The 26,059-nt window shown below is 41.4% G+C and overlaps 1 protein-coding gene across 2 annotated transcripts in view; it reads left to right on the top strand.

The window, feature by feature from the left end:
• P4HA1 (prolyl 4-hydroxylase subunit alpha 1) overlaps positions 1–26,059 on the top strand; it is a 104,136-nt gene that overhangs the window by 45,458 nt on the left and 32,619 nt on the right. Inside the window, exons 6-9 of one of the 2 annotated variants that reach the window (XM_002718425.5) lie at positions 1,787–2,026; positions 3,781–3,977; positions 8,986–9,162; positions 12,484–12,554. In XM_002718425.5, coding sequence (XP_002718471.1) covers positions 1,787–2,026; positions 3,781–3,977; positions 8,986–9,162; positions 12,484–12,554 — 685 coding nt within the window. Of the gene's footprint in view, positions 1–1,786; positions 2,027–3,780; positions 3,978–8,985; positions 9,163–11,409; positions 11,481–12,483; positions 12,555–26,059 lie in introns of both variants that reach the window. The other variant, XM_002718426.5, reaches the window with a different exon arrangement.

Here is a 26,059-nt window from a genome sequence, read left to right as displayed (position 1 = left end):
AGCTCCTGGTTTTGGCCTAGCATTTGGGAATATATCAGCAGATGAGAGTGAATGCTGTCTGTCTTACAAATTAATTATTTTAAAAGTCACTTTTTAAAAAAGGGACAGTAACAAGTGCTGGCAAGATTGTGTAGAAATTGGAATTTCATACATTGCTGATAGGAATGTAAAATGGAATGGCCACTTTGGAAGGTAATTTGTTAGTTCCTTACAGTGTTGAGCATAAAGTTATCAGGGGACCCAGGAGTTCCATGCTACATAAGTACTCAAAACATATGTCTGCTCAAAAACTTGTATACAAATGTTTATAGTAGCGTTATAACTTAAAAATAAAGGAAACAACCTAAATTCCATCAGCTGATAAAGTGTGTCCTGTCCATACACTGGAAAAATATCTGGCAGTTAAAAAGATGGAGTTATATGGATGATCCTTGAAAACATGCAGAATAAAAATGTCACAGAAGACCATATATTGTATGATTCCACCTACATTAAATATTCAGAATAGGCAAATCTATAGAGACAGGAAGTAAATTAGTGGTTGTCTACAGCTGGTTTGGGGTGGAGGACTCACGGGGTAGTGATTGCTAAAGCCTTCAGGGTTTCTTTTTGGGATGATGAAAATGTAAAATTAGATTATGGTGTTAGCTGCACAACTTTATAAATATGAGAGCGCTTTCAATGGAAAATTCACAGTATCTTTTAATCCATTTTCCTTGAAGTTTCACAACTTACTTATTTTTTATTTGAAAGGCAGAAAGAGATCTCCCATCCACTGGTTTAATCCCCAAATGCCTGTAATAGCTGAGGCAGGACCAGGCCAAAGAGAGGAGCCAGATTCTTATTCCAGGTCTCCTATGTGGGTGGCAGGGACCTAACCATTTGAACCACCACTGCTACTTCCCAGGATGCTCGTTAGCAGGAATCTGAAATTGAGAATAGAGCAGATTCTGGATTTGAACCCAGGTACCCTGAGGTGGGATGCTGGCATCACTGCGATGCTAAATGCCTACCCCTTTGAAGCCTTCTAATATACTGAGAACTATTGTGATCTTTAAATGGGTGAACTTTATGGTATTCAAATTATGTATCATAAAAGCCATTTAAAGATAGAAGGAGGGGAAAGAAGGGATTAAGAAAGACACTGACTGGGGCTGGTGCTGTGGCATAGCAGGTAAATGGCCCAAGTCCTTGGGCCTGTGTACCCACGTGGGAGACCTGGAAGAAGCTCTTGGCTCCTGGCTTTGGCTTGGCCCAGCCCTGGCCAGTGACTATTTGGGGAGTGACCCAGCAGATGGAAGATCTCTCTTCCCTTTCTCCCTCTCTCCCTCTCTCCCCACCCCCTGTCTCCCTTCCTCTTAGAAAGAAAGAAAGAGAGAAAGAAAAAGACACTGGTTGACAAGTTTTTCTGTTTTCCTTTATAATCATCTGTTGTCCAAGTTGTTGGTTAGGAGTAAGATCGATAGATCTTATATGGTAATTCCTGATGTGGTAGAAAATAGCTTTTTTCTACTTCATTGATGTTTCCTTTTGGTATAATGGCTGATAATGTAAGTCTTGGGTCTCCAGGTTCCTGTCCTGTATTTCCAGCTATGAGTTTCTTGTCAAGCTGAATTACTTTGTAGATTGTGTCTTTGTTTATAAAGTTAGGATGGTTTTTGCTTTTTCTTCCACAGAGGATTGTTGTGAAGGTCAGATGAAAGTGAGATAGTAATATGAAAGCTGAATAAATAAATATAGAGTACTTGTAAGATTTCTAACGGTTCTCTGTATTTTCCTTTGATAGGTGTAAAACACAAATCTTTCCTAACAGCTGAGGACTGTTTTGAGTTGGGCAAAGTGGCATATACAGAAGCAGATTATTACCACACAGAACTGTGGATGGAACAAGCACTAAGGCAGCTGGAAGAAGGCGAGATTTCTACCATAGATAAAGTTTCTGTTCTAGATTATTTGAGCTATGCAGTGTACCAGCAAGGAGATCTGGATAAGGCACTTTTGCTCACAAAGAAGCTCCTCGAACTAGGTATGTTATCTGGGCTGAATTTAAGGTTATACTTATATTGGGAGGGATATATATTATCTGTCTAGCTTATCCATCTATCCATCCATCCATCCATCTTTGGTACTTTCTATGAGCATTACCGTCAGACATGCTTTATCTTGTTGATTATTATTAAAAGTAAATGGTAACTGAGTTTCTCACTATAATAGTGGCTGCGTTTCTCCATTCCATGTTCTCCAGGAATTTCAAAATTAGATCTAATCCAGCTTATTAAGTAAAAAAAGTTTACTTACCATATTACCATAGTAAATGTTAAGAAGTTTCCTTTGAAGAATTTTTTTGGTTTATTACATTTAATATTAAAAAATAAGTGATCTGAAACAAATGGAATGAAAATATATTTCATTGCTGTATTTAAATGCCAGAAAAATGTGATATGTAATGAGAATTTTGCCATTAGTACTTTAAATGGAGATAGAGTGTTTAAGTATGGTGTAGGGACCACAGGCATCAGAATTACATAGGTTGTTACAAGTGGAAATTCCTGATCTCTGCCTAAGATCTACTAAACTGTAAACTCTGGATATGGAGTCCAGAATTTATACAATAATAAATTCAGGCTATATGAATATGTATATGGTGAAACTTTTTTTTAAAAAGTAATTATTTTTACATATAGGAAAATACATGTATGTTAGATGAGTCAAACAGCTCAAAAGATTACTCATCTGCAGGTAAACTTTTGATATTTGGGTTATTGCTTGGGTGAATTAATGAATAGAAATATTAGTTCAATAACTTTCTTTTGTTTTCTGGTCATCTTTCTTTCTGATTAAAAAGTGTAGCTTTCATTCTTTGTAAAAAATTGAGACAGAAAGAAATGTCAGAGTCATCCATAAGCTAGTCACCCCAAGCTACCCACAAATTTTTGTTTATTTTATAGTATATGCTCCCTCCCTACAACACACATTTCCCTTTCTTTTTAAAGTTAGGCTTATATTGTATATCATAACATATGTTGTTAGTAGTTTCTGAAGAACAACAAAAATTTTACCATCTAGGAATAGATTTCCTAAACATTCCAGTTATTCTCACAGGTGATGTCTATGTATGTTCGGCCTTGTGTGTGTGTGTGGTGGTGGTGTGGTGGTGGTGATTTGTGGCATTGTTATCTTTCCCCCTACTAAAAGGTAGGTGACTAGTAATCCTGAGGCAATTATGGATTCTGGCTTATGTCTTAGTTTCTCTTTTCCTTATTTAGAAATGTGGGACTGAATCCACTTAGCCTTCAGAATTCTGTAGTCTCTGTTCTGCATTGATAGTGTATCTGTGATAAAGGTTGCTTTTGCAATATGTATGTCCTGTCTTCTCTATGGTGATTACTTCTAAGTCTCCAAAAATCTTTTCCATTGCTTAAAATAAGTAGGATGAGTAAGATTTTAAAATTCATTTGACATCAGATTGAGTATAATTCCCTTGGCTGATTAGTAAGTTCTCCAAATAGAAGCAGTAATTGCTACTTTGAAATAAATAGCTGTTTTTGTCTCCCAAATTGTTTTTATAAAGAGTGACTATATGTCCTGATTTACTTGCGACAACACTAGTTTACACCTATTGCTCTGATACAATAGTTTTTGTTAGTGACCCATTTCATTCTCAGAAGCATCCTGGTTTAGAAGATAAATTATGTGGTTTCCTATTTTTATATTACTGTATTCTGATTCTTGAACAACTGTAAACTTACCCATGGACATGCTTTCTTTCTCTGCAAATAGATCCTGAACATCAGAGAGCTAATGGTAACTTAAAATATTTTGAGTATATAATGGCTAAAGAAAAAGATGCCAACAAGTCTGCTTCAGATGGCCAATCTGATAAGAAAACCACACCGAGGAGAAAAGGGGTTGCTGTGGATTACCTACCAGAGAGACAGAAGTACGAAATGCTGTGCCGTGGGGAGGGTATCAAAATGGTAAAGTGGAAAAGCCAATTGTGTGTGTATGAATATGTGTGTATTTGTTTATATATAGTTCGAGAGAGAACAAGAATTGTTTATATTTAAGACTTGTTGATAAAAATCAGACTGACTACATAAAATATTAAGGTATGCCCTCATTTCTATCTTAAGTAGAAATAATATACTGTTGTAACTCATGTGATGTAATGGATTAGTCTGTATTATTATCATTTTTGTGGTTTTGTTCCTAGTCGATCTTTGTTCCTAGTCAATCTTAAAAGATTATTTATTGAACTGTTTTAGTCTATTTAAGAAATACTCAGCATGCAGAAAGACTTTCAACAGATTTTGACATTCATATTTATTCTTTAAAAGACAAATATATCCAAGCCGGCGCCGTGGCTCAATAGGCTAATCCTCCACCTTGCGGCGCCGGCACACCGGGTTCTAGTCCCGGTTGGGGCGCCGGATTCTGTCCCGGTTGCCCCTCTTCCAGGCCAGCTCTCTGCTATGGCCAGGGAGTGCAGTGGAGGATGGCCCAGGTGCTTGGGCCCTGCACCCCATGGGAGACCAGGAAAAGCACCTGGCTCCTGGCTCCTGCCATCGGATCAGCGCGGTGCGCCGGCTGCAGCGGCGGCCATTGGAGGGTGAACCAACGGCAAAAAGGAAGACCTTTCTCTCTCTGTCTCTCTCTCTCACTGTCCACTCTGCCTATAAAAAAAAAAAAAAAAAAAAAAAAAAAAAAAAAAGACAAATATATCCATATAAATATTTATTAAAGATTTATACTTACATTTATAACTCAGCATGCCAGTTCTTCAGGATCTTAATAGATGATAGGCCAAAATCAAAAAGTTTCACATCTGAGTAACATTTGATTGACACAGTTGTCTGTAGGTTCTTGTTTAACCCCAGGGCTTCTCAAAGCCTTTTTATGATAATGATATGATGTGCATTGTTTCCCAGTATTACTTTATCATGGAACTTGTTTTTCAAGGAATATCATATGGTATTAGTATTTATTTGAATGTGGTTGAAAAAAAAAAAAGAATGTGCATGTACATAAAAGGAGTTAGTGGATTTTTGGAGTTAAATACTTTAAATTGTGTTAACATTTGAAAAAATTGTTTACATTTTTCTCTAGTAACCAACTCAAGGTAATCTACATTTCGATGTTGATGACTATTTTTTTAAGGTGATATAAATACAATTTATTTTTATCTTAACTTAAAGTCAATTTGTCAAGGATGTATCTAATTTAAAATAGTTTGTATACCATTCCCAAATGCATTTATTTTCAGTTTCCTTCTTATTTTTTTTTAACTTTTATTTAATGAATATAAATTTCCAAAGTACAGCTTACAGATTACAATGGCTTCCCCCCACATATCGTCCCTCCCACCCACAACCCTCCCCTTTCTTGTTGCTTCTCCCCTTCCATTCACATCAAGATTCATTTTCAATTCTCTTTATATTCAGAAGATCAGTTTAGCATATATTAAGTAAAGATTTCAACAGTTTGCACCCACATAGAAACACAAAATGAAAAATACTGTTTGAGTACTAGTTATAGCATTAAATCACAATGTACGGCACATTTAGGACCGAGATCCTACGTGAGGAGTAAGTGCACAGTGACTCCTGTGGTTTTGGTTTTGGTTTTGGTTTTGGTTTTTTACAGGCAGAGTGGACAGTGAGAGAGAGAGAGAGAGAGAAAGGTCTTCCTTTTGCTGTTGGTTCACGCTCCAATGGCCGCTGTGGCTGGCCCGCTGCGGCCGGCGCACCTCGCTGATCCAATGGCAGGAGCCAGGTACTTCTCCTGGTCTCCCATGGGGTGCAGGGCCCAAGTACTTGGGCCATCCTCCACTGCACTCCCTGGGCACAGCAGAGAGCTGGCCTGGAAGAGGGGCAACCGGGACAGAATCCAGTGCCCCAACTGGGACTAGAACCTGGTGTGCCGGCGCCGCAAGGCGGAGGATTAGCCTAGTGAGCCACGGCACCGGCCAACTCCTGTTGTTGACTTAACAAATTGACACTCTTATTTATGGCATCAGTAATCTCCCTAGGCTCTAGTCATGAGTTGCCAAGGCTATGGAAGCCTTTTGAGTTCACCAACTCTTATCACGTTTAGACAAGGTCATAGTCAAAGTGGAAGTTCTCTCCTCCCTTCAGAGAAAGGTACCTCCTTCTTTGATGGCCCCGTTCTTTCCACTGGGATTTCACTCGAAGAGATCTTTCATTTAGTTTTTTTTTTTTTTTTTGCCAGAGTTCTTGGCTTTCCATGCCTAAAATACTCTCATGGGCTCTAGAGCCAGATCCACATGCCTTCAGGGCTGATTCTGAGGCCAGAGTGCTGTTCAGGACATCTGCCATTCTATGAGTCTGCTGTGTATCCCGCTTCCAATGTTGGATCATTCTCTCCCTTTTTTGTTCTGTCAGTTAGTATTAGCAGACACTGATGTTGATGACTATTGACAGCCTCACTATTAAAAGCAAGTCTATCATATCTATGTTGAATGGTTTTGTGAAGATGTATTCATTTATTTGAAAGCTTAGTAACAGGGAAAGAAAGAGATTTTTATGTACTGTTTTACTCCCCAGAAGCCCACAACAGCCATGGCTTGGCCAGGACAAAGCCAGGATCTCAGAACTCATTCTGGGTCTCCCGTGTGAATGGTGGGGACCAAGTGCTTGGTCCGTGACCCACTGTCTTCTCAGGTACATTATTAGCAGGAAGCTGGATTGGAAGTAGAGTAGCTGGGCTTCCAGCCAGCATTCTGATATATGGTATATGGGCATTCCAAGTGGTGTCTTAACCTTCTGCACCACAGTGCCTGCCCCTGGGTTGAACTTCCATTAGCTAGTTCTATAGAGTCCTATGAGGATGTGCTTGATTTTACTTTGGGAGCTAATAAGTAAATACCAGATAGGAATACTTCATTAGACTACTTAATATTTTTTATCCTTTAGTTTCTAAATGTTTTAATCTGTATCTTTTTTAGACTTATTTTTTAGTTATTTGAAAGGCAGAGTTATAGATAGGGAGAGACAGAGATCTTTCATCTTGGTTCACTCCCCACATGGCTGCAATAGCCAGGCTGTGTTAGGCAGAAATGGGGAAGCCTGAAGCCTGACCTTCTTCTGGATTTTTCACGTGGGTTTAGAGGCCCAACCAACCACTTGGGCCATCTTTCACTGCTTTCGCAGACACATTAGCAGGGAGCTGGATTGTAAGTGGAGCAGCCACTGCTTGAATAGGTTCCCAAATTGCGGTGCTGGCATTGCAGGCAGTGCTGTGTCACAGTGCTGGCCCTAGTCTGTATATTTTAAAGATAAAGTCTTGAAGTAATCATAGTACCATTGTCACACCTAAAAAAATTCCTGATAGTTCCATAATACCATCAAATACCTATTTAGTGTTTAAATTTCCAATAATGAATATTTTTACTACCCTTGGTAGCTCGTAGAATAGAACTGTAGGTACAAAACAGGAGTCAGTTTACAGATACATATGTCAATGCTGCACATGGTCGAAGGACCATCCTTTTTTCAGGATAATTAAATTTATCTCATCGTTATATAAAAGTCTCATTAAGGCCTTGAATTTGACTCTAGGTAAATAAAGGGCATTGAGAATAAACTTAAATCATTATTTGTCTTAGTATATTATTTAATAATTAAAACAAAATAATTGTACTCCTGATTCATATGACATAATTATTTGAGAAGGCTCAGTAGTGAAATAACATGTTTTATTGATTCAGTTCCTAGATGATTAAAGGCAGCATTCATTTCTTTTATTATACCCCCAAGAAAAGCACATGATTTCTTTGATAATTCTTCAAAGTTGTTTATTCTTTTGCTTTTAAAAATTGCCCCCCCCCCCCCTTTTTGGCTAAAAGCATTTAACTGTGAGACAAAACCTGGTTTTGTTTTTCTTCTAAAAATGATGACCTTTTCTGGTTGCTTCCCATTTACTTTGTGAAGTTGGGGGAGCAATGCTGAGCATTCATGTCATATTTCCATGAACATTTTGTTATATTTAATCACTTGAACTTTATTTTGATGAGAAAAGGCTTAAAATAGAAACCTACTTTTTATCTTATTTAAGGTTCAGCCCACTCCTAGAAAATAATCAGTAATAACAATGTTTTTTTAAAATTTTTAAAAATTTTAATTTTTGACAGGCAGAGTTAGACAGTGAGAGAGAGAGACAGACAGAGAGAAAGGTCTTCCTTCTGTTGCTTCACCCCCTAAATGGCTGCTGCGGCCGGCGCTCTGCGCTGATCCGAAGCCAGGAGCCAGGTGCCTCTTCCTGGTCTCCCATGCTGGTGCAGGGCCCAAGCACCTGGGCCATCCTCTATTGCCTTCCCAGGCCATAACACAGAACTGGACTGGAAGAGGAGCAACTGGGACAGAATCTGGTGCCCCAACCGGGACTAGAACCTGGGGTGCCGGCGCCGCAGGCGGAAGATTAGCCTAGTGAGCCGCGGTGCCCGCCTATGTTTTTTATAAATTCTTTTTTTTAAATTTTATTTATTTGAAAGAGTTACAGAGAGAGGTAGAGACAGAGAGAGAGGTCTTCCATCTGCTGGTTCACTCCCCAGATGGCCGCAACGGCCGGAGCTGCACCAGTCTGAAGCCAGGAGCTTCTTCCGGTTCTCCCACAGGGGTGCAGGGGCCCAAGGACTTTCCCAGGCCATAGCAGGGAGCTGGATCAGAAGAAGAGCAGCCGGGAATAGAACCGGCGTCCATATGGGATACCGGCCCCTATATGGGATGCTGGCGCTTCAGGCCAGGGCTTTAACCTGCTGCGCCGCAGCACCAGCCCCAGTAATAACAATTTTAAAACCCCAAAGGTACTGTTGGGTAGAAAATATTTGCAGAGGACGGTTTCTTTCATGTTTAATTGCAGAATTACTCTGTGTAGATGCAAATATAATTATTTCTTATTTGCACAGGAATAGGTATTTAAAATATTAATGCTCTAACATGCTTATTGCTTATCATATTCTATTTTTAGACTCCTCGGAGACAGAAAAAACTCTTTTGCCGCTATCATGATGGAAACCGGAATCCTAAATTCATTCTGGCTCCAGCAAAGCAGGAGGATGAGTGGGACAAGCCTCGTATTATTCGCTTCCATGATATTATTTCTGATGCAGAAATTGAAATTGTCAAAGATCTAGCAAAACCAAGGGTAAATAATTTTTTTTCTTTCTCTCCTCTCAATTTACTATACCTGTGTATCCATTTTTTCTTTGTAAAATAATAGAAATGATAGTTGATATGGCAGAAACACCACAGATACTGCAGTTGTTAACTACAGTCTAATTATGCCAGTTTTTCTCAGTTTGTTGCCAACATAAGAAACATTTCTTCCAACTGAGTTTTAAGAACTGAATTATGAAAATCATGGATGAGATTTTTATTCACACTTGGCAATTTTGTGTTTTACCATCTTCCTGAAAGACTTCTATATTTTTGAGTCTTAATTTCAGAGACCTCTGAAAACTCACCTTTTTCATATTTTCTATATTTTTATCTAAAAGAATACTTGAAGTATTCTCTTTTAGGCACATTATTACTAGAAAGATATAATTAGCATGGGCATCATACTGATTTGAAATGGTGACATCATAGTTTTTTGCTTTCATCCTATTAAGAAAATTAATCTTGTGTAGGTTAGACTCAATACTGTAAACTTGGGAGAATGTGGGAAAGACTGTATTTAATGCTCTTGCCTTTTTTCCCCATCAGCTTGTTATTAAAACATATTTGTTCTCACTGATACTAAAATACAAAATGCCATCACTTTCACAATGACATTGTGAAATGAATGCTAGGCAGAGTTTTGTTTTCTTTACTGCACTAGGGTTAACAGATTTTTTTTCTGTAACAGTCAAGTTATTAAATACTTTTTAGGCTTGTAGGCCATATGGTCTCTATCATAGCTACTCAGCTCTGACATTGTAGTGCAAAATCTACCAAAGAAAATATGTATATTAATGAGTATGGCTGTATTCCAGTAAATTTTATTTCTAAGAACAGATGACAGCTGAACTTGGCCTGTGAGTTTGCTAACCCTTGTTACATCATAAAAGTTTGAATTATCTGTATATTGATGCTATAAAATAAGCTTAGGGCCGGCGCCGCGGCTCACTAGGCCCATCCTCCGCCTTGCGGCGCCAGCACACCGGGTTCTAGTCCCGGTTGGGGCACCGGATTCTGTCCCGGTTGCCCCTCTTCCAGGCCAGCTCTCTGCTGTGGCCAGGGAGTGCAGTGGAGGATGGCCCAAGTGCTTGGGCCCTGCACCCCATAGGAGACCAGGATAAGTACCTGGCTCCTGCCTTCGGATCAGTGCGGTGTGCCGGCCGCAGCGGCCATTGGAGGGTGAACCAACAGCAAAAGGAAGACCTTTCTCTCTGTCTCTCTCTCTCACTGTCCACTCTGCCTGTCCAAAAAAAAAAAAAAAAAAAAAAGCTTAGAATTTTTCAAGTTCTATTACTTTACCAAATTTTTAACAAAAACTTTGTGTTTTCCTAAAGATTACAAATAAATGCATAAGACTGCTCTAATATGTCAGAGTGTTCTCCGGTATGGATTTTTATAAATCTGTTGCCAAGCTGAATGCTACACACAGATACACAATACTGATTCTCTTTTGAATTCTTACTTTGATTCTTTATTTGTGGTCAGTAAACCTGTCAACCACAGATGTTGGTAGAATATTCAGTTAGAATTCATTCTACACTGGAGATCAGGTCTTAATATATCTGAGTTTGAAGGCCCCAGCCTTCAAAGGAGATTCCTCAGTTTAGATTATTTTTGGTCAATAAAATCAGACAATAAAATCTCATAATCTCTTGTTAACCTCAGAATCATCATTCCATTTTTAAAAAAAAGTTTATATCATTATCTTGGCTATTATCTCTTTGTTACTGGTTTTAACATTTATGAGTTCTTTTCATCTGCCTTTGTGCTCATTCCAAGATAACTGAATAGTTATCTTAAAGGTAGAAAAGATTGACCTTAAAATGAATTTTAAACAATGTTATTAACTTTTACAAACAGTTTCATTGCTAAAAAAAAAAAAATTAAGCCATTCTTCTTATAACTGTAGACCAAGTTTAAAGCAGTTTTTTTTCTCCTTCACTTTCACATCTTCTAATCATTGAAGAAATTTGATTTCAAATCTCCTTTGTTTATGGATCCTTTGTTTATGGATCCTTTATTCATGCTAAACAAAAATGATTTTTAGAAAACACAAAAACCTGAAAAACCAGCTGACTTTCAAGGCTCAACACAAGGTGACTGGAAGTGTATGGAGTTACTTTCTCTTTACATCTACCTTTGTTAAAAAAAATCCCAGAATTCTGACTGGTTGGATAAATGTGATTCATTTTTTTGTCTTGTAATGCAACTATTTTGATGGTTGGCTTCACAGCTGAGGCGAGCCACCATTTCAAATCCAATAACAGGAGACTTGGAGACGGTACATTACAGAATTAGCAAAAGGTAAGAGATGTGTAAGCTGCATATTTTGGCCTCTAATAAGTGTTTTGTGTATCCTACAGGAATTATTAGTCATTTAAGGAAATAGGTCATTTTCAGTCTCCAGCTCAAGTCACCACCTTATTTATAAACAGGATAAGGCATGGGTAAACTTTGTGTTTCACAGGTCTTTCCCTTCAACTAGAAGTTCTGTTTTTACTTTTTGATTGATTTCTTATTTTTAGAGAATTAATATACTTGGTATCTTTCTTCAGATTGAGTATCAAATATCCTGGAAATGGCCTGATGCAGTTTTGTCCCTTTTGTGGCCAAAGGGGAAAATAAAGAAAAAGAAGCTTCCTGGTTAATCTAGGCACAGAGTTTGCTTATGCATTTGTCTTACATTCATAACTGTTGTAGTGATTCACCTCATCTTTCATGGCGATTATGCTGGCATTTGTTTTTATGTATTGAAAAATACCATTGACATTATGGAGTAATCTGTAGAATTTTTTATTTTAAAAAAAACTTGCTAACTCAAAAATTGGTGATGGAAAGAACAGAGTTATGCTTCTCAGCTCAGTCTCCTAAAAATTACCTGGCAATTTTTAACTTCTCCAGAAAGATTGAAAAATTGTCTCAATGAGAGTTTTAAAAAACTGAATTTAAAGAGAATACCGATTTTTTTTTTAAAACATTAACATTAAACTTCTAGGTCTGTGAAAAGTCCTGTGAAACCCAGTGCCATAAATCATCCACATACAGCTTCAAATGATTTTTATTTAAAAAAAGTGAAAGGACAATAAATCTATAAAATCTGTCAGCCTGTTTTTCTCTTGATTTGGAAGTGGCTTGTCTTATTGCCACCTATCTACACATTTTTTACTGATATGAAACCATTACTATCCAGACCAATCTGAACCCTTCCAATCACCTGTGGCTTGGCAAAACAAAACCCAAAAAAGCCCAAAATTGCCTGCTACTAGAGTAAGTTCTTGTCCTTTCTCTTTTTTTTTTTTTTTTGTAGCTAAGCCGAGCTACAGTACATGACCCTGAGACTGGAAAGTTGACCACAGCACAGTACAGAGTGTCTAAGAGGTAAGGGAGTGACGAAGAGGGCGTCAGGCGTATTGGACTGTCTTCTTTCTTGAGAATCTGATTCTCACAAAACTCATGTTTTCCAACAGCTAAGCTGTTAGCTTTAGGTATTTGATGATATCTGTTCTTGAATTTTCAGGATGGACTAATAAATAGTTATGGGTCAATTGATAGAGGTTTTTCAAAGTAAATTATTAGATTATAAAGTGGTGAGGCTCCCAAACCCTAACTGCTAAGTGATGTATTCTCACATTGAAGTAAGAGAAGTTCCCGAGGACTGTTGATAGAATATTGCCTTTTTTGGACTCTGTAAAGAAGGGGTTTCAAAAGCTCTGGGTCACCCTGTAGTGAGCTGTAGGCACTGAGAAAGTAAATGCCTTGAATGACTACGCAACAAAACATTTGCAAACCATCAGTTTCAGATTCCTTTGAGCAGTGTTTAAGGAGAATCTAATGCGATCATTAGCTGATAGAACACTAGAATAGTTTCAAAAAATAGATCACTGGGTAACCTAGGTATATAAATTAGAAGGAACATAAAATAGAAGGAACACTCCAACTGAACTCCTTTTTCATCTCTTTATGTGAAGAATGTTTCTCAACCTCTTATAAAAGTAAAAATAGAAATATCATTGTGCTGAATTCTTTCTTTTCTCTATTACTCTAACAATAAGTAATATTTATCCATAGTAACAATAGCAGAAGTAATAAACATAGGCCCTATCCATTTCATTAGGAATGTTTTAATGTATTTTTACTTTCTGTATTTGACAACAATTGTTTAATCATTTATTTGGATTAAAATATAAAAATAATTAATTGTTTTTATCAATTATGAATATTTTTATTTTAGAGAGTAAAAAAGTGATGAATAAAGACTTCCAGGTATAAAAATGTGTGTCTCTTACAGGGTTGGGGAATGTCTGGCCCACTGGCCCTGCCAAGGCAACTGCGGGCTGCAACTCAAAATTCAGCAAATCTGTAGCAGGCTAAATTTCAAGTTGATAATTTTGTATGTGCCATGAATAATGTTATAAATACCCGCATGGCCCTTGCAAGAAAAGTTCACTACCCTTGCTCTAGCCCAAGGTTTCTCAAATTCAGAACCGTTAGCATTTTGAGTCATATCTTCTTTATTATTGGGCTGTCTTCAGCCAGTAGCACTCTTGGTCCAATTATAGAAATTAAAAATGTTCCTAGACATTGTTAAATGTCTATCTGTAGGCAAAATCTCTGCTGCCACCTCCAGGGACTCCATCTGTCCGAGGGGGAAAAAGCATGATATAAAATTGGCAATATTAAAAATATTTTGTTATATATTTTTAGAGTGGATCATGTTCATATGGTATTTAGAGTCCACTGATAAAATGGTAAAAGTTTTTACGGAAATTATTATTATTTTCAGTATAACAGAATCAAATATTTTGATACTATTGTAAAAAAAATTTTCAACTAAAAATTATACAAAGGAGTAATAGATTTTAATGACTATTTTAGGAGATAAACAGAAACAATTTGAAGATTAACTGCAGTAAGTGCTAGCAGAAGTACTGTAAAGAATGCACTTATTGAACATTTCCTTATTTGTTTTTGGGAAAAGCCATATGTCATTCATAAATTAAACTTATCACCATACACATATCCTGGTTTCCTAACTGTATTTGCCATATACCACCACCTGCCCCTTGGTTTCAGTAGGTGTAGAAAATTTCTCTCCTATCATTAGGGTCATGGCTAAGACCCCTATAACAAAAGACAGATAAATTAGAGAAAAGCATACAAATCTATTTAATATAAGTTTTACATGACATGAAGCCTTCAGAAATGATGACTCAAAGAATAGGGAATACTGTATATTTTTATACTAAGTTTGATAAGAGTGGACAGTCTTACGAAAGTATGATTGGGCAAAGGGAGTTATCAACTAATGGTAGTAAAGTGGATGGAACTTGGCAAGGCCCATTCAGATGTTTCTTGGCATCTCTGTATATTCAAGAATAAGGACGTTTCTTTCCTTTAGGGATAGGGAAGTTACCTTTAGAATGAAAGTTTTATGATCTACTTTATTTTTAAAAGTTTGATTTATTTGAGAGACTGAGAGTTCCCATCTACTAGTCCACTCCCCAGCATATAGGGGCTGGGCCTAGTCAAACCTGGGAACGAGAACTCAGTCCAGATCTCCTAAGTGGGTGGTAAGGATCCAAACACCGAGCCATCACTTGCTGCCTCCCAGGATGCACGTTCATGGGAAGTTAGAATCAGTAGAGGAACCAGGATTTGAACCCAGTCACTCATATATAGGATGTGGATGCCCTAACCAGTGTCTTAACTTCTATGCAAACAGCTTGCTGCATGATCTACTTAGTTTTTTTTATTTTAAAGATTTTATTTATTTATTTGAAAGGCAGAGTTACAGAGAAGTAGAGAGAAAGAGATCTTCCATCTGCTGGTTCACTCCTCAAATGGCCACAATGGCCAAAGCTGGGCCGATCCGAAGCCAGGAGCCAGGAGCTTCTTCCAGGTCTCCTAAATGGGTGCAGGGACCCAAGGACTTGGGCCATCTTCTACTGCTTTCCCAGGCCATAGCGGAGAGCTGAATTGGAAGTGAAGCAGCTAGGACTGAACTAGCACCCATATGGGATGCTGGCACTTCAGGCAGCAGCTTTATTTGCTATGCCACAGCACCAGCCCTGATCTACTTAATTTTTTTTAATTGTTTCTTTTATTTTAAAGATTTATTTATTTGAAATGAAGAGTTAGAGGCAGAGACAGTGGCTTTATCTGCTTCATCACAACGCTGGTTCCAGACTTAATTTTTAATTTGTATTTATTATTATTTTATTTGAAAGGCAAAGAGACAGGGATCTCCTATCCACTGGTTCATTCCCCAAATGCCTGTTGCAGTTGGGGCTGGGCCGTGCCAAAGCCAGGAGCCCAGAATTCAGTCCATTTCCAATGTGGGTGGCAGAAACCCAAGTACTTAAACCATTAAACCATTGCCTGCTAACTTCTGGGTGTACCTTGGCAGAAAGCTGAAACTGAAGCGAAGTAGCCAGGACTCAAATTCAGACACTCCAGTATGGGATGCTGGTGTTCCAAGCAGTGTCTTTTTCTCTTTCTTTTAGTTACTTATTTGAAGGCAGAGTTACAGATAGAGAGAGGGAGAAACAGAGAGATCTTTAATCTGCTGGCTCACTCCTCACATGGCTGCAGTGGCCCAGGCTGAAGCCAGGAGCCAGGAGTTTCTTCTCCATCACCCTTGTAGGTGCTCAAGCTCTTGGGCCATCTTCTGCTGCTTTCCCAGGCACATAAGCAGGGAGCTGATGGGAAGTAGAGCAGCCAGGACACAGACCACCACCTCTATGGGATGCTGGCGTCAAAGGCGGTGACGTAACCCACTATATCACAACGCCAGCCCCCCAAGAAACATCTTAGCCCTTGGATCAAATGCCGTCACTTACCTGCCCCTTAAAGGAAGGTTAGAGGATTCTTTGGAGGCCTGGTTCAGGAGAGAAGAGTCAGTTCAGGAAGACTTTCTGCTTCTGTTGTTGCCTCAAATGCCAAGGTGCCACTTTTTGGGGTAGAGTGTCCTCAACCCCATCCAAAAACATAAAGAAAATTTAAATTTGCTTTGATGTAATTTTGATTTTAATCATAAGAGCAGTTATCCCTAAAGAATACTAATAAATGGTAAGGAGTTTCAGAAACCAATTTAAATAGACATGTTTTGGGACATTTACATTACTGTTGAGCATTGTGATTAACTTTTTAGTTTTTTAAGATTTATTTATTTGAAAGGCAGAGTTAGAGAGAGAACCATCCATTGGTTCACTCCCCAAATGGCTTCAGTGGCCAGAGCTGGCCTGATCCAATGCTAGGAACCAGGAGCTTCTTCCAGGTCTCCCTTGTGGGTGTTGGAGCAGGCCATCTTCTGCTGCTTACCTAGGCACACACTAGCAGGGAGCTGGATTGGAAGTGGAGCAGCCAGGACTTGAACTGGCTCCCAAATGGGATGCCAATACTGCAGGGAGTGACTTTACCTGCTATGCCACAATGCCAGCCCTCATGATTAACTCTTAATTTTAAGTTGAGCTTAAGCTAATTTCCCATTGAATTAAAGAATATTCACTCTATAAAAATGAAACTCCGTAAAAAAAATTAAATAAATAAAAGGACTTAGGGGGCAAGCATTGTGGCATAGCAGGTTAAGATGCTGCCTGTGATGCTGTCATCCTGTATGAACACCAGTTTGAGTCCTGACTGTTCCTTTTCTGATTCACCTCCTTACTAAGGCACCTGGGAAAGCAGCAGAAGGTGGCCTGAGTGCTTGGTTCCTGCCGTTCACGTGGGATTTCTGGATGGAGTTCTAGATTTCAGGCTATGGCCAGGCCTGGCCCTGGCCACTGGGGAGTAGTCAGCAGATGGAAGATACCTCTCTTTCTGTCTTTTCTGTCTCTCTTTGCCTCTCCCTCTGTCTCTCTCTGCCTCTCCCTCTGTCTCTCTCTTTATAACCCTCTCCTCTCTCCTCTCCTCTCCTCTCCTCTCCTCTCCTCTCCTCTCCTCTCCCCCTTCCTCTCCTCTCCTCTCCCCCTTCCTCTCCTCTCCCCCCTCTCCCCCTTTCTCTCCTCTCCCCTTTTCTCTCCTCTCCCCCTTTCTCTCCTCTCCCCCTTTCTCTCCTCTCCTCTCCTCTCCTCTCCTCTCCTCTCCTCTCCTCTCCTCTCCTCTCCTCTCCTCTCCCCCTTCCTCTCCTCTCCTCTCCCCCTTCCTCTCCTCTCCCCCCTCTCCCCCTTTCTCTCCTCTCCCCCCTCTCCCCCTTTCTCTCCTCTCCCCTTTTCTCTCCTCTCCCCCTTTCTCTCCTCTCCCCCTTTCCTCTCCTCTCCTCTCCTCTCCTCTCCTCTCCTCTCCACCTTCCTCTCCTCTCCACCTTCCTCTCCTCCCCTCTCCTCTCCCCCTTTCTCTCCTCTCCCCCTTTCTCTCCTCTCCCCCTTTCTCTCCTCTCCCCTTTCTCTCCTCTCCTCTCCCCTTTCTCTCCTCTCCTTTCCCCCCTCTCCTCTCCCCCTTCCTCTCCTCTCCCCTCCCCCTTCCTCTCCTCTCCTCTCCCCCTTCCTCTCCTCTCCTCTCCCCCTTCTTCTCTCCTCTCCTCTCCTCTCCTCTCCCCTCCCCTCCCCTCCCCTCCCCTCCCCTTTCTCTCCTCTCCTCTCCCCTCCTCTCCTCTCCCCTCCTCTCCTCTCCCCCTTTCTCTCCTCTCCCCCTTCCTCTCCTCTCCCCCCTCTCCCCCTTTCTCTCCTCTCCCCCTTTCTCTCCTCTCCCCCTTTCTCTCCTCTCCCCCTTTCTCTCCTCTCCTCTCCTCTCCTCTCCTCTCCTCTCCTCTCCTCTCCTCTCCTCTCCTCTCCACCTTCCTCTCCACCTTCCTCTCCTCTCCTCTCCCCCTTCCTCACCTCTCCTCTCCTCTCCTCTCCCCCCTCTCCTCTCCTCTCTCCTCTCCCCCTTCCTCACCTCTCCTCTCCCCCTTCCTCACCTCTCCTCTCCTCTCTCCTCTCCTCTCCTCTCCCCCCTCTCCTCTCCTCTCCCCTCCCCTCCTCTCCCCCCCTCCCCTCCTCTCCTCTCCTCTCCCCCCTCTCCCCCTTTCTCTCCTCTCCCCCCGTCCCCTTCCTTCCTTACCCCTCCCTCCCTCTTTCCCTCCTTCCTTCCCTCCCTCCTCCCTCCTTCCCTCCCTCCCTCCCTCCCTTCCTTCCTTCCTTCCTTCCTTCTTTCCTTCTTTCCTGCAGAGTTAGAGAGAGAGGGACAGAGAGAAAGGTCTTCCTTCCATTGGTTCACCCCCAAAATGCCGCTACAGCCAGCGCTGCGCCTATCTGGAGCCAGGAGCCAAGTGCTTCTTCCTGGTCTCCCATGTGGGTGCAGGGCCCAAGCACTTGGGCCATCTTCCACTGCCTTCCCAGGCCACAGCAGAGAGCTGGACTGGGAGAGGAGTAACCAGGACAGAATCCGGGGCCCAACTGGGACTAGAACCTGGGTGCTGGCGCCGCAGGTGGAAGATTAACCAAGTGAGCCACAGCACCAACCAATAACTCTGCCTTTCAAATAAATATTTTTTTAAAAAAATTTAAAGACTTAAGCTGTCATATTTTAGCAGAGGTTGTTGCGTGGTTGTAGATGTTTCAGCTGTCATAAAATTTGTAAATTCTCCCGATTTGGATACTTCTATGAAATATATAAAACAAAATTTCACAAATTCACTGTTTTAGAAGACTTTATTTATTTTGGAAATTTTCTATCTGTGAATCTTTTAAAGGAATATCCATTCCACAGAGTCATTGGACTCTTGGCAGCAAGTCAAAATAAATTAGTGTTGAAAAGTGATCTATGAATGTTTTTCCCTCAAAAACTAGGTATTTCTAAAACTTTTCAAACTTATTTTAAATCTTTTATAGCTCTGAAAAGCTACAATTACAATTATTAGAATTTTGAGAAAGGCGCAACGATGCTTTATATATTAAGTATACTGTCTCTCCATCCATCCATATCTTTCTTTCTATCTGTCCGTCTGTCTGTCTGTCTATCCTCCCTCCCTGTCTGTCAGTCTATCCCTCCCTCCCCCTCTCCCTCCCTCTCCCTCCCTCCCTCCCTCCCTCCCTCCCTCTCTCTCTCTCTCTCTCTCTCCCTCCCTCCCTCCCTCTCCCTCTCCCTCCCTCCCTCTCCCTCTCCCTCCCCCTTCCTCCCTCCCTCCCTCCCTCTCTCTCTCCCTCTCTCCCTCTCTCGATGGGATACTACTGGCAGCCAGCACTTTGCCAGTGGCATCAGGAGACTCTGACACTAGTATAAGTTCATCTGGTCTTAGTGGAGTATTCTGTGTGTGTGCATGTACGTGTATGTACATCTACATAGTGAAACACAGTGAACAACATAGTGAAAAAGGAATTCTATAGCATAGTGACTTTAGTCATTGCTTTTAAGAAAAATGTGTTCACACTTTTAAAAATGCAATATATATATAGATTGAGAGACGTCTTAACTTTTTTTTAAGATTATATTTATTTAATTTGAAAGCCACAGATCCAAAGAGAGAAAGAAGTCTTCAGTCTGCTGGTTCATTCCTCCCGTGGTTTCAGCAGCCAGGGCTGAGATAGGCCAAAGTCAGGAGCTTCATCCGGTTCTCCCATGTGGGAAATAGGAACCCAGGGACTCAGGTGGTCTTATGCTGCTTGTCTCAGGCCATTAGCTGGAAGCTGGATTGGAAGTAGAGCAGCAGGGACGCAAAATGGGATGCAGATGACAGGTTAACCTGCTGCACCACAATACCAACCCCACGTCTTAAGTGTAATGAAGGAATTTGCCCCATAAAGTATCTAGCATATGAGGGTACTTCATGGAAAAATGAAATTAAAAGATAATGTTATTTTGCTGTGGAAATTTTTTGAAATTTTATATACACAGAGTCTTCATAAAGTTCAAGGACAGTGTGTATTATGAAAAATTATGCATGAATTTCAAAGTTTTTTGAATTAAAATTATTTTCCATGAGCTTTTTTAAATACTCGCATACTTTTATATTTTAACAAATAAAAAGGTTTTACTATTTTGAGTATTTAATAGCCATGTTGAGACATTTTTTACCCATCACTATAAATCTGAATTTTGGGGGATGGCACTGTAGCGTAGCAGGTAAAACTACAGCCTGCAGTTCCAGTATCCCTTATGGGTGCCAGTTCGAGTCCCAGCTGCTTCTCTTCTGATCCGGCTTTCTGCTATGCCTGGGAAAGCAGTAGAAGATGGCCCAAGTCTTTGGGCCCCTGCACCTGCATGGGAGACCCAGAAGAAGCTCCTGGCTCCTGGCTTTGCATTGGTGCAGTTCCTGCTGTTGTGGCCATTTGGGGAGTGAACCCAGCAGATGGAAGCCTTCTGTTTCTCTTTTTGTCTCTGCCTTTCTGTAATTCTGCCTTTCAAATAAATAAATATTTTTTTAAAAACCTGAATTTTGAAAACTCTTGGAAAGTAAAATAAATGAATGTTTTTTGTTTGAAATATAAGGAAACTGCATCTCAGATGCAAAATAGTAGAAAATATATGTGTTCTGATTTCAGTTAATTGAATCCCTTTTGCTCTGGAAGCATCTGTATTTTGAAAGTTTAGGAAGGGAATTTCAAATATCTGTATTTTGAGAAATTTCTGGATGATTATATCAACTTTAGTGGAAGCAAAAATTTGTTCCAGCAAATAGAATTATCTTTGTCCAAATATGTGTGGAAATTTTTTACAGTTCAAAATTTAAAAATTTGTATTTATGTTAGTGACCATCTTTTTGGCAGTACTAGAACAAGGGTGGGATTTAGCCTAGCAGTTGGAGCAGGGGTGATGATTCAAATAATTAGGTTTCTGCCATCCACCTGGGAGATCTGGATCCTGTTCCTGACTCCTGGTTTCAGGCCCCAGCCAAGAACCATTGTGGGTGAATGGGAGTTCTCTCTGTTTCTCTGCCTCAAATAAGTTTTTTAGAAAGTGAACAATACTAAAAAGAATCCAAAGAACCCTAAAAATTTGCGTAAGCTTGCCTAGGTCAGAGAAATGAACTTTAGGTGTTTTTGTTCTTTTTTTTTTGCTTCAGTTATTTTTCATTTTTTAATGTTTTTAAGACATTTATTTATTTGAAAGGCAGAGTGCCAGAGAGAGGAGAAGAAACAGATTTTCTATCTGCTGGCTTACTCCCCAGTTGGCCACAATAGCCAGGACTGGGCCAGACCAAAGCCAGGAACCAGGCACTCCATCCTGGTCCCCCACATGGGTGGCAGGAACTCAAACCCTTAAGCCATCCCTGCTGCTTCCTAGACGCATTAACAGGTAGCTGGCTGGGAAGCAGACAGGCCTCCCCAGCAGTAGCTTATCCCACTGAGCCACAGTTCCTGGTCCCAGTTATTTTTAAAAAGCACCCAGTGTAGGGCATCACAGACTCTGGAACCAGAATAGCCTAAATGTGCTCAAAACATGCTGGGTGCCCTGACATGCTGTGAGGACCCTGCAGAAGTTTGGACCCTCAGCTTTGAGAGAAGGTAAACACAGGCTAACAGACCACCACACTGCAAGAGGTTTGTGCACAGAAGAACCAAGTGAAGAATCTCCCTCAAGGGTTAGCTGGAGAAGTGTCCTGAGATTCAGTGTTTCGTGTTGAGAATGATTATTAGCATGGTGGGGAGGATCTTGGGCTCTGGGGTCAGACTACTTGGGTCCCAGAGCCCAGCCTTTCCAACGGACTAGCCATGTGACTTCATTGCCTCAGTTTCTCCTTCAGCTCTTCTCCTGCTGACTCCTTTATCCTCGGGTTCAGGCCAGCATCTTGAACTTCAATTTTTAAAAGATAAACATTCAGGTACATGCTCTGAAAAGACAAGTTAGGTGAGCTCATTCGGTCTAGTTAAAGTAATATAAATAATGATGTATACAAACATGTAATAATTTATTTAAAGTGGTAGAGATGGCCGGTGCCATGGCTCACTAGGCTAATCCTCCGCCTGCGGCACCGGCACACCGGGTTCTAGTCCCGGTTGGGGCGCCGGATTCTGTCCCGGTCGCTCCTCTTCCAGGCCAGCTCTCTGCTGTGGCCCGGGAGTGCAGTGAAGGATGGCCCAAGTGCTTGGGCCCTGCCCCCGCATGGGAGACCAGGAGAAGCACCTGGCTCCTGGCTTCGGATCAGCATGGTGTGCCGGCCGCAGCGGCCATTAGGGGGTGAACCAACGGCAAAGGAAGACTTTTCTCTCTGCCTGTCAAAAAAAAAAAAAAGATAAAATGATAGAGAAAGTGTCTTTGATTCTGGTTGGCTATTTTTTGAAGTGGTTTTTTTTTCTTTACTTTGTAGTAATGATCTACAAGATAATATGTCATAAATATATTTATCCTTAAGATTTATTTTGTCCATGCTAATAAGTAATAGGCTATTTAAAATACTATTTATGCTTATATATGCTATAATAAGAATTTTATACTATGTATACTTATTATGAATCCCTAAAACCAGCAAAATAGTATTAGGTGTTTACTGGAAGGTGTCTTTCTTACTCATGTATTAGAAGTGTGGTCACCCAGTGTGACAGTGTTGCTTGTTATTCAAGCAAGTAGCTAGTGACATTGTACAAATCCATACAGTGGGGCTGGTGTGGTGGCACAGCATGTTAAGCCACCACTTACAATGCCAGTATCCCATACTGTAGAGGTGGCTCAAGTTCCAGCTGCTCTACTTCCAGTCCAGGTCCCTGCTAATGTGCTTGAGAAAACAATGGATGATGACCCAGGTGCTTGAGCCCTGCCACTCAGTTGGGAGACCTGGATGGAGTTTTAGGCAGCTTCAGCCTGGTCTAACCACAGCCATTACAGCCATTTGGGAAATGAACCAGCAATGAAAGACTGCCCCCACCCCCACCCCCACCACATACACATAAACTTCCTCCCTCTCTCTCTTTCCCTTTCTCTATTGCTCTGCCTTTAAAATGAATAAATAAATCATAAAATCTCAACAGTAAATGAATAATACAATTTTTTTTCAGTATTACTGAAGGAACAAATACAATGAGAATTAGAAAAATGTCATTAGCTTTACTAGTTTAGTAGGGTTATGGGTGGCATTGGTAAAATTTTTTTTGAAGATTTATTTTATTTACTTGAAAGGCAAGGTTAGAAGGAGAGACAGAAAGAGGGATTTCTGATCTGCTGGTTCATTCCCCAAATGGCTGCTTTGGCCAAAGCCAGGAACCTGGAGTTTTTTTTTCTTTTTCTTTTTTTTTTTTTTTTAAGATTTATTTATTTTACTTGAAAGTTAGAGAAGGAGAAGCGGGGGGGGGGGAGAGGGAGAGGGAGAAGCAGAAGCAGAGAGAGAGAAAGAAGAGAGGGAGGGAGGGGGAGGTCTTCCATCTGTTGGTTCACTCCCCAATTGGCCTCAATGGCTGGAGTTGAGCCAATCCGGAGCCAGGAGCTTCTTCCGAGTCTCACACGTGGGTGCAGGGGCCCAAGGCCTTGGGTCATCTTCTACTGCTTTCCCAGGCCATAGCAGAGAGCTGGACTGGAAGTGGAGCAGCTGGGACTCAAACTGGCACTCATATGGGATGCTGGCACTACATGCGGCGGCTTTACCTGCTATGCCACAGCGCCAACCCCAAGGAGCCTGGAGCTTCATCTGGGTCTCCCACATGGGTGTAGGGACTCAAGCATGTGGAGCAGCCAGGACTTGAATCGGTGCCCATATGGGATTCTGGCACTGCAGGCAGATGCTTAGCCTACTGTGCCATAACACTGGCCCCCAACAATAATTTTGATGATGTGATTGAGACACTAAAGCTAGATTAGAGTGGGTTGACAGATGAGGAGGCTGAGAGAAAATTGACTTGAAGAGGGAATAGAAAGTGATTAGTATCTGGAGGGAAGTAATTGAAGAATGTTTAATTTTTATCCAGTAATCGTTGAGACTTGTAGCCAGTTAAAAACTATGAGAGGAATTTTTTTTATTTTTTATTTTTTTTAATTTATTATTATTTTTTTTGACAGGCAGAGTGGACAGTGAGAGAGAGAGACAGAGAGAAAGGTCTTCCTTTGCTGTTGGTTCACCCTCCAATGGCCGCCGTGGCCAGCGCACCGTGCTGATCCGATGGCAGGATCCAGGAGCCAGATGCTTTTCCTGGTCTCCCATGGGGTGCAGGGCCCAAGCACCTGGGCCATCCTCCACTGCACTCCCTGGCTACAGCAGAGAGCTGGCCTGGAAGAGGGGCAACCAGGACAGAATCCGGCGCCCCGACCGGGACTAGAACCCGGTGCGTCGGCACCGCAAGGCAGAGGATTAGCCTAGTGAGCCGCGGCGCCGGCCCGAGAGGAATTTTTTTAAGGTTCATTAATTCAAAGGTGGAGTTACACACAGAGTTCTTCGATCCACTGATTTACTCCCCAAATGGCCACACCGGCCAGGGGTGGGCCGGGATGAAGCCAGGAGCTTCTTCTGGGTCTTCCACGTGGGTGCAGGGGCCCAAACACTTGGGCCATTTTCTGCTGCTTTCCCAGGCCATTATCAGGGATCAGAAGTGAGCAGCCGGGACCTGACCCAGTGCCCATATGAGATGCTGGTGTTGCAGGTGGTGACTTAACACTCTATGCCACAAAGCTAGCCCCTGTGGGAAGAATTATTAAGAGGATAAAGTTGTTTTTATAGGTGAGAGAAGAATTAATTAGTGATTTATGGTTCCTGAGATGGCAGGACTTAAAAGAATAAGGCAGAGGATTAGCCTTAGATAATGGAGAGAGATCTCTCCTATAGGAACTAGAGTGGACCAGGAGCAGGTAGATGCAAGTATACAGAAAGTTACATAGTTTTATTTTCTCTGTGAAGCAGGAGATGTGATCTGCTGAGTGAGGGGGACACTGATGTGGGTTAAGGGTCAGAGTGAAGGAGGAAGTGAAGACCCACTTGAATTTTTAGTGGAACATAACTGCCCTGTTTCAGGATTCTCCAGTAGATTTGGTGACATGGGTATACACTTGGAGAAGAAATTCATAGAGGACTGTTTCTGCCAGACAGTTCAGTGTAGGCTTTCAGCAATAATTTTGTTAAAATTGTGAACTATAGAATCAAAGCTTGAGAAAAGTAAAGAAAGAAAAGGGCTGAGGAAAAGCATTTGTAAAGGGATACCTTTTTAAATTCAAATATAGTTCCAATAAAAATTACCATTTTTTTAAAAAAGTATTTTTTTATTTGAAAGAATTAGAGATTGGCCGGCGCCGCGGCTCACTAGGCTAATCCTCTGCCTTGCGGTGCCAGCACACCGGGTTCTAGTCCCGGTCGGGGCGCCGGATTCTGTCCTGGTTGCCCCTCTTCCAGGCCAGCTCTATGCTGTGGCCCGGGAGTGCAGTGGAGGATGGCCCAAGTGCTTGGGCCCTGCACCCCATGGGAGACCAGGATAAGCACCTGGCTCCTGCTATCGGATCAGCGCGGTGCACTGGCCGCGGCGGCCATTGGAGGGTGAACCATGGCAAAGGAAGACCTTTCTCTCTGTCTCTCTCTCACTGTCTATTCTGCCTGTCAAAAAAAAAAAAAAAAGAAAGAAAGAAAGAAAGAAAGAAAGAAAGAAAGAAAGAAAGAAAGAATTAGAGATCGATCTTCCCATCTGCTGGTTTACTCCCCAAATGGCCATAATGGCCAGAGCTGGGCCAGGAGCTTCTTCCAAGTCTCCCACGTGTGTGCAGGGGCTCAAGAACTTTGGGCATCTTCCATTGCTTTCCCGGGCACATTAACATGGAGCTGGATCAGAAGTGGAGCAGCTGGGACTGAACCAGTGACCCTATGGAGTGTTGGCACTGCTAGCAGTGGCTTAACCCACTGTGCCACAGTGCCAGCCCCCAAAATTACCATTTTTAAAGTGTATGTTTCAGTGATTTTTAGTCTTTTTAGTTGTACTACCATCACCATTGTCTAATTCTAGAACATTTCATCATCCCACAAGGAAATCCTGTACCCGTTCTTAGTCACTCCTCATTCC

The sequence above is a fragment of the Oryctolagus cuniculus genome, chromosome 15, assembly GCF_964237555.1.
Source record: "Oryctolagus cuniculus chromosome 15, mOryCun1.1, whole genome shotgun sequence".
Classification (NCBI taxonomy): domain Eukaryota; kingdom Metazoa; phylum Chordata; class Mammalia; order Lagomorpha; family Leporidae; genus Oryctolagus; species Oryctolagus cuniculus.
Note: the sequence above shows the minus strand (reverse complement) of the source record. Positions and strands in the feature narration are given on the sequence as shown.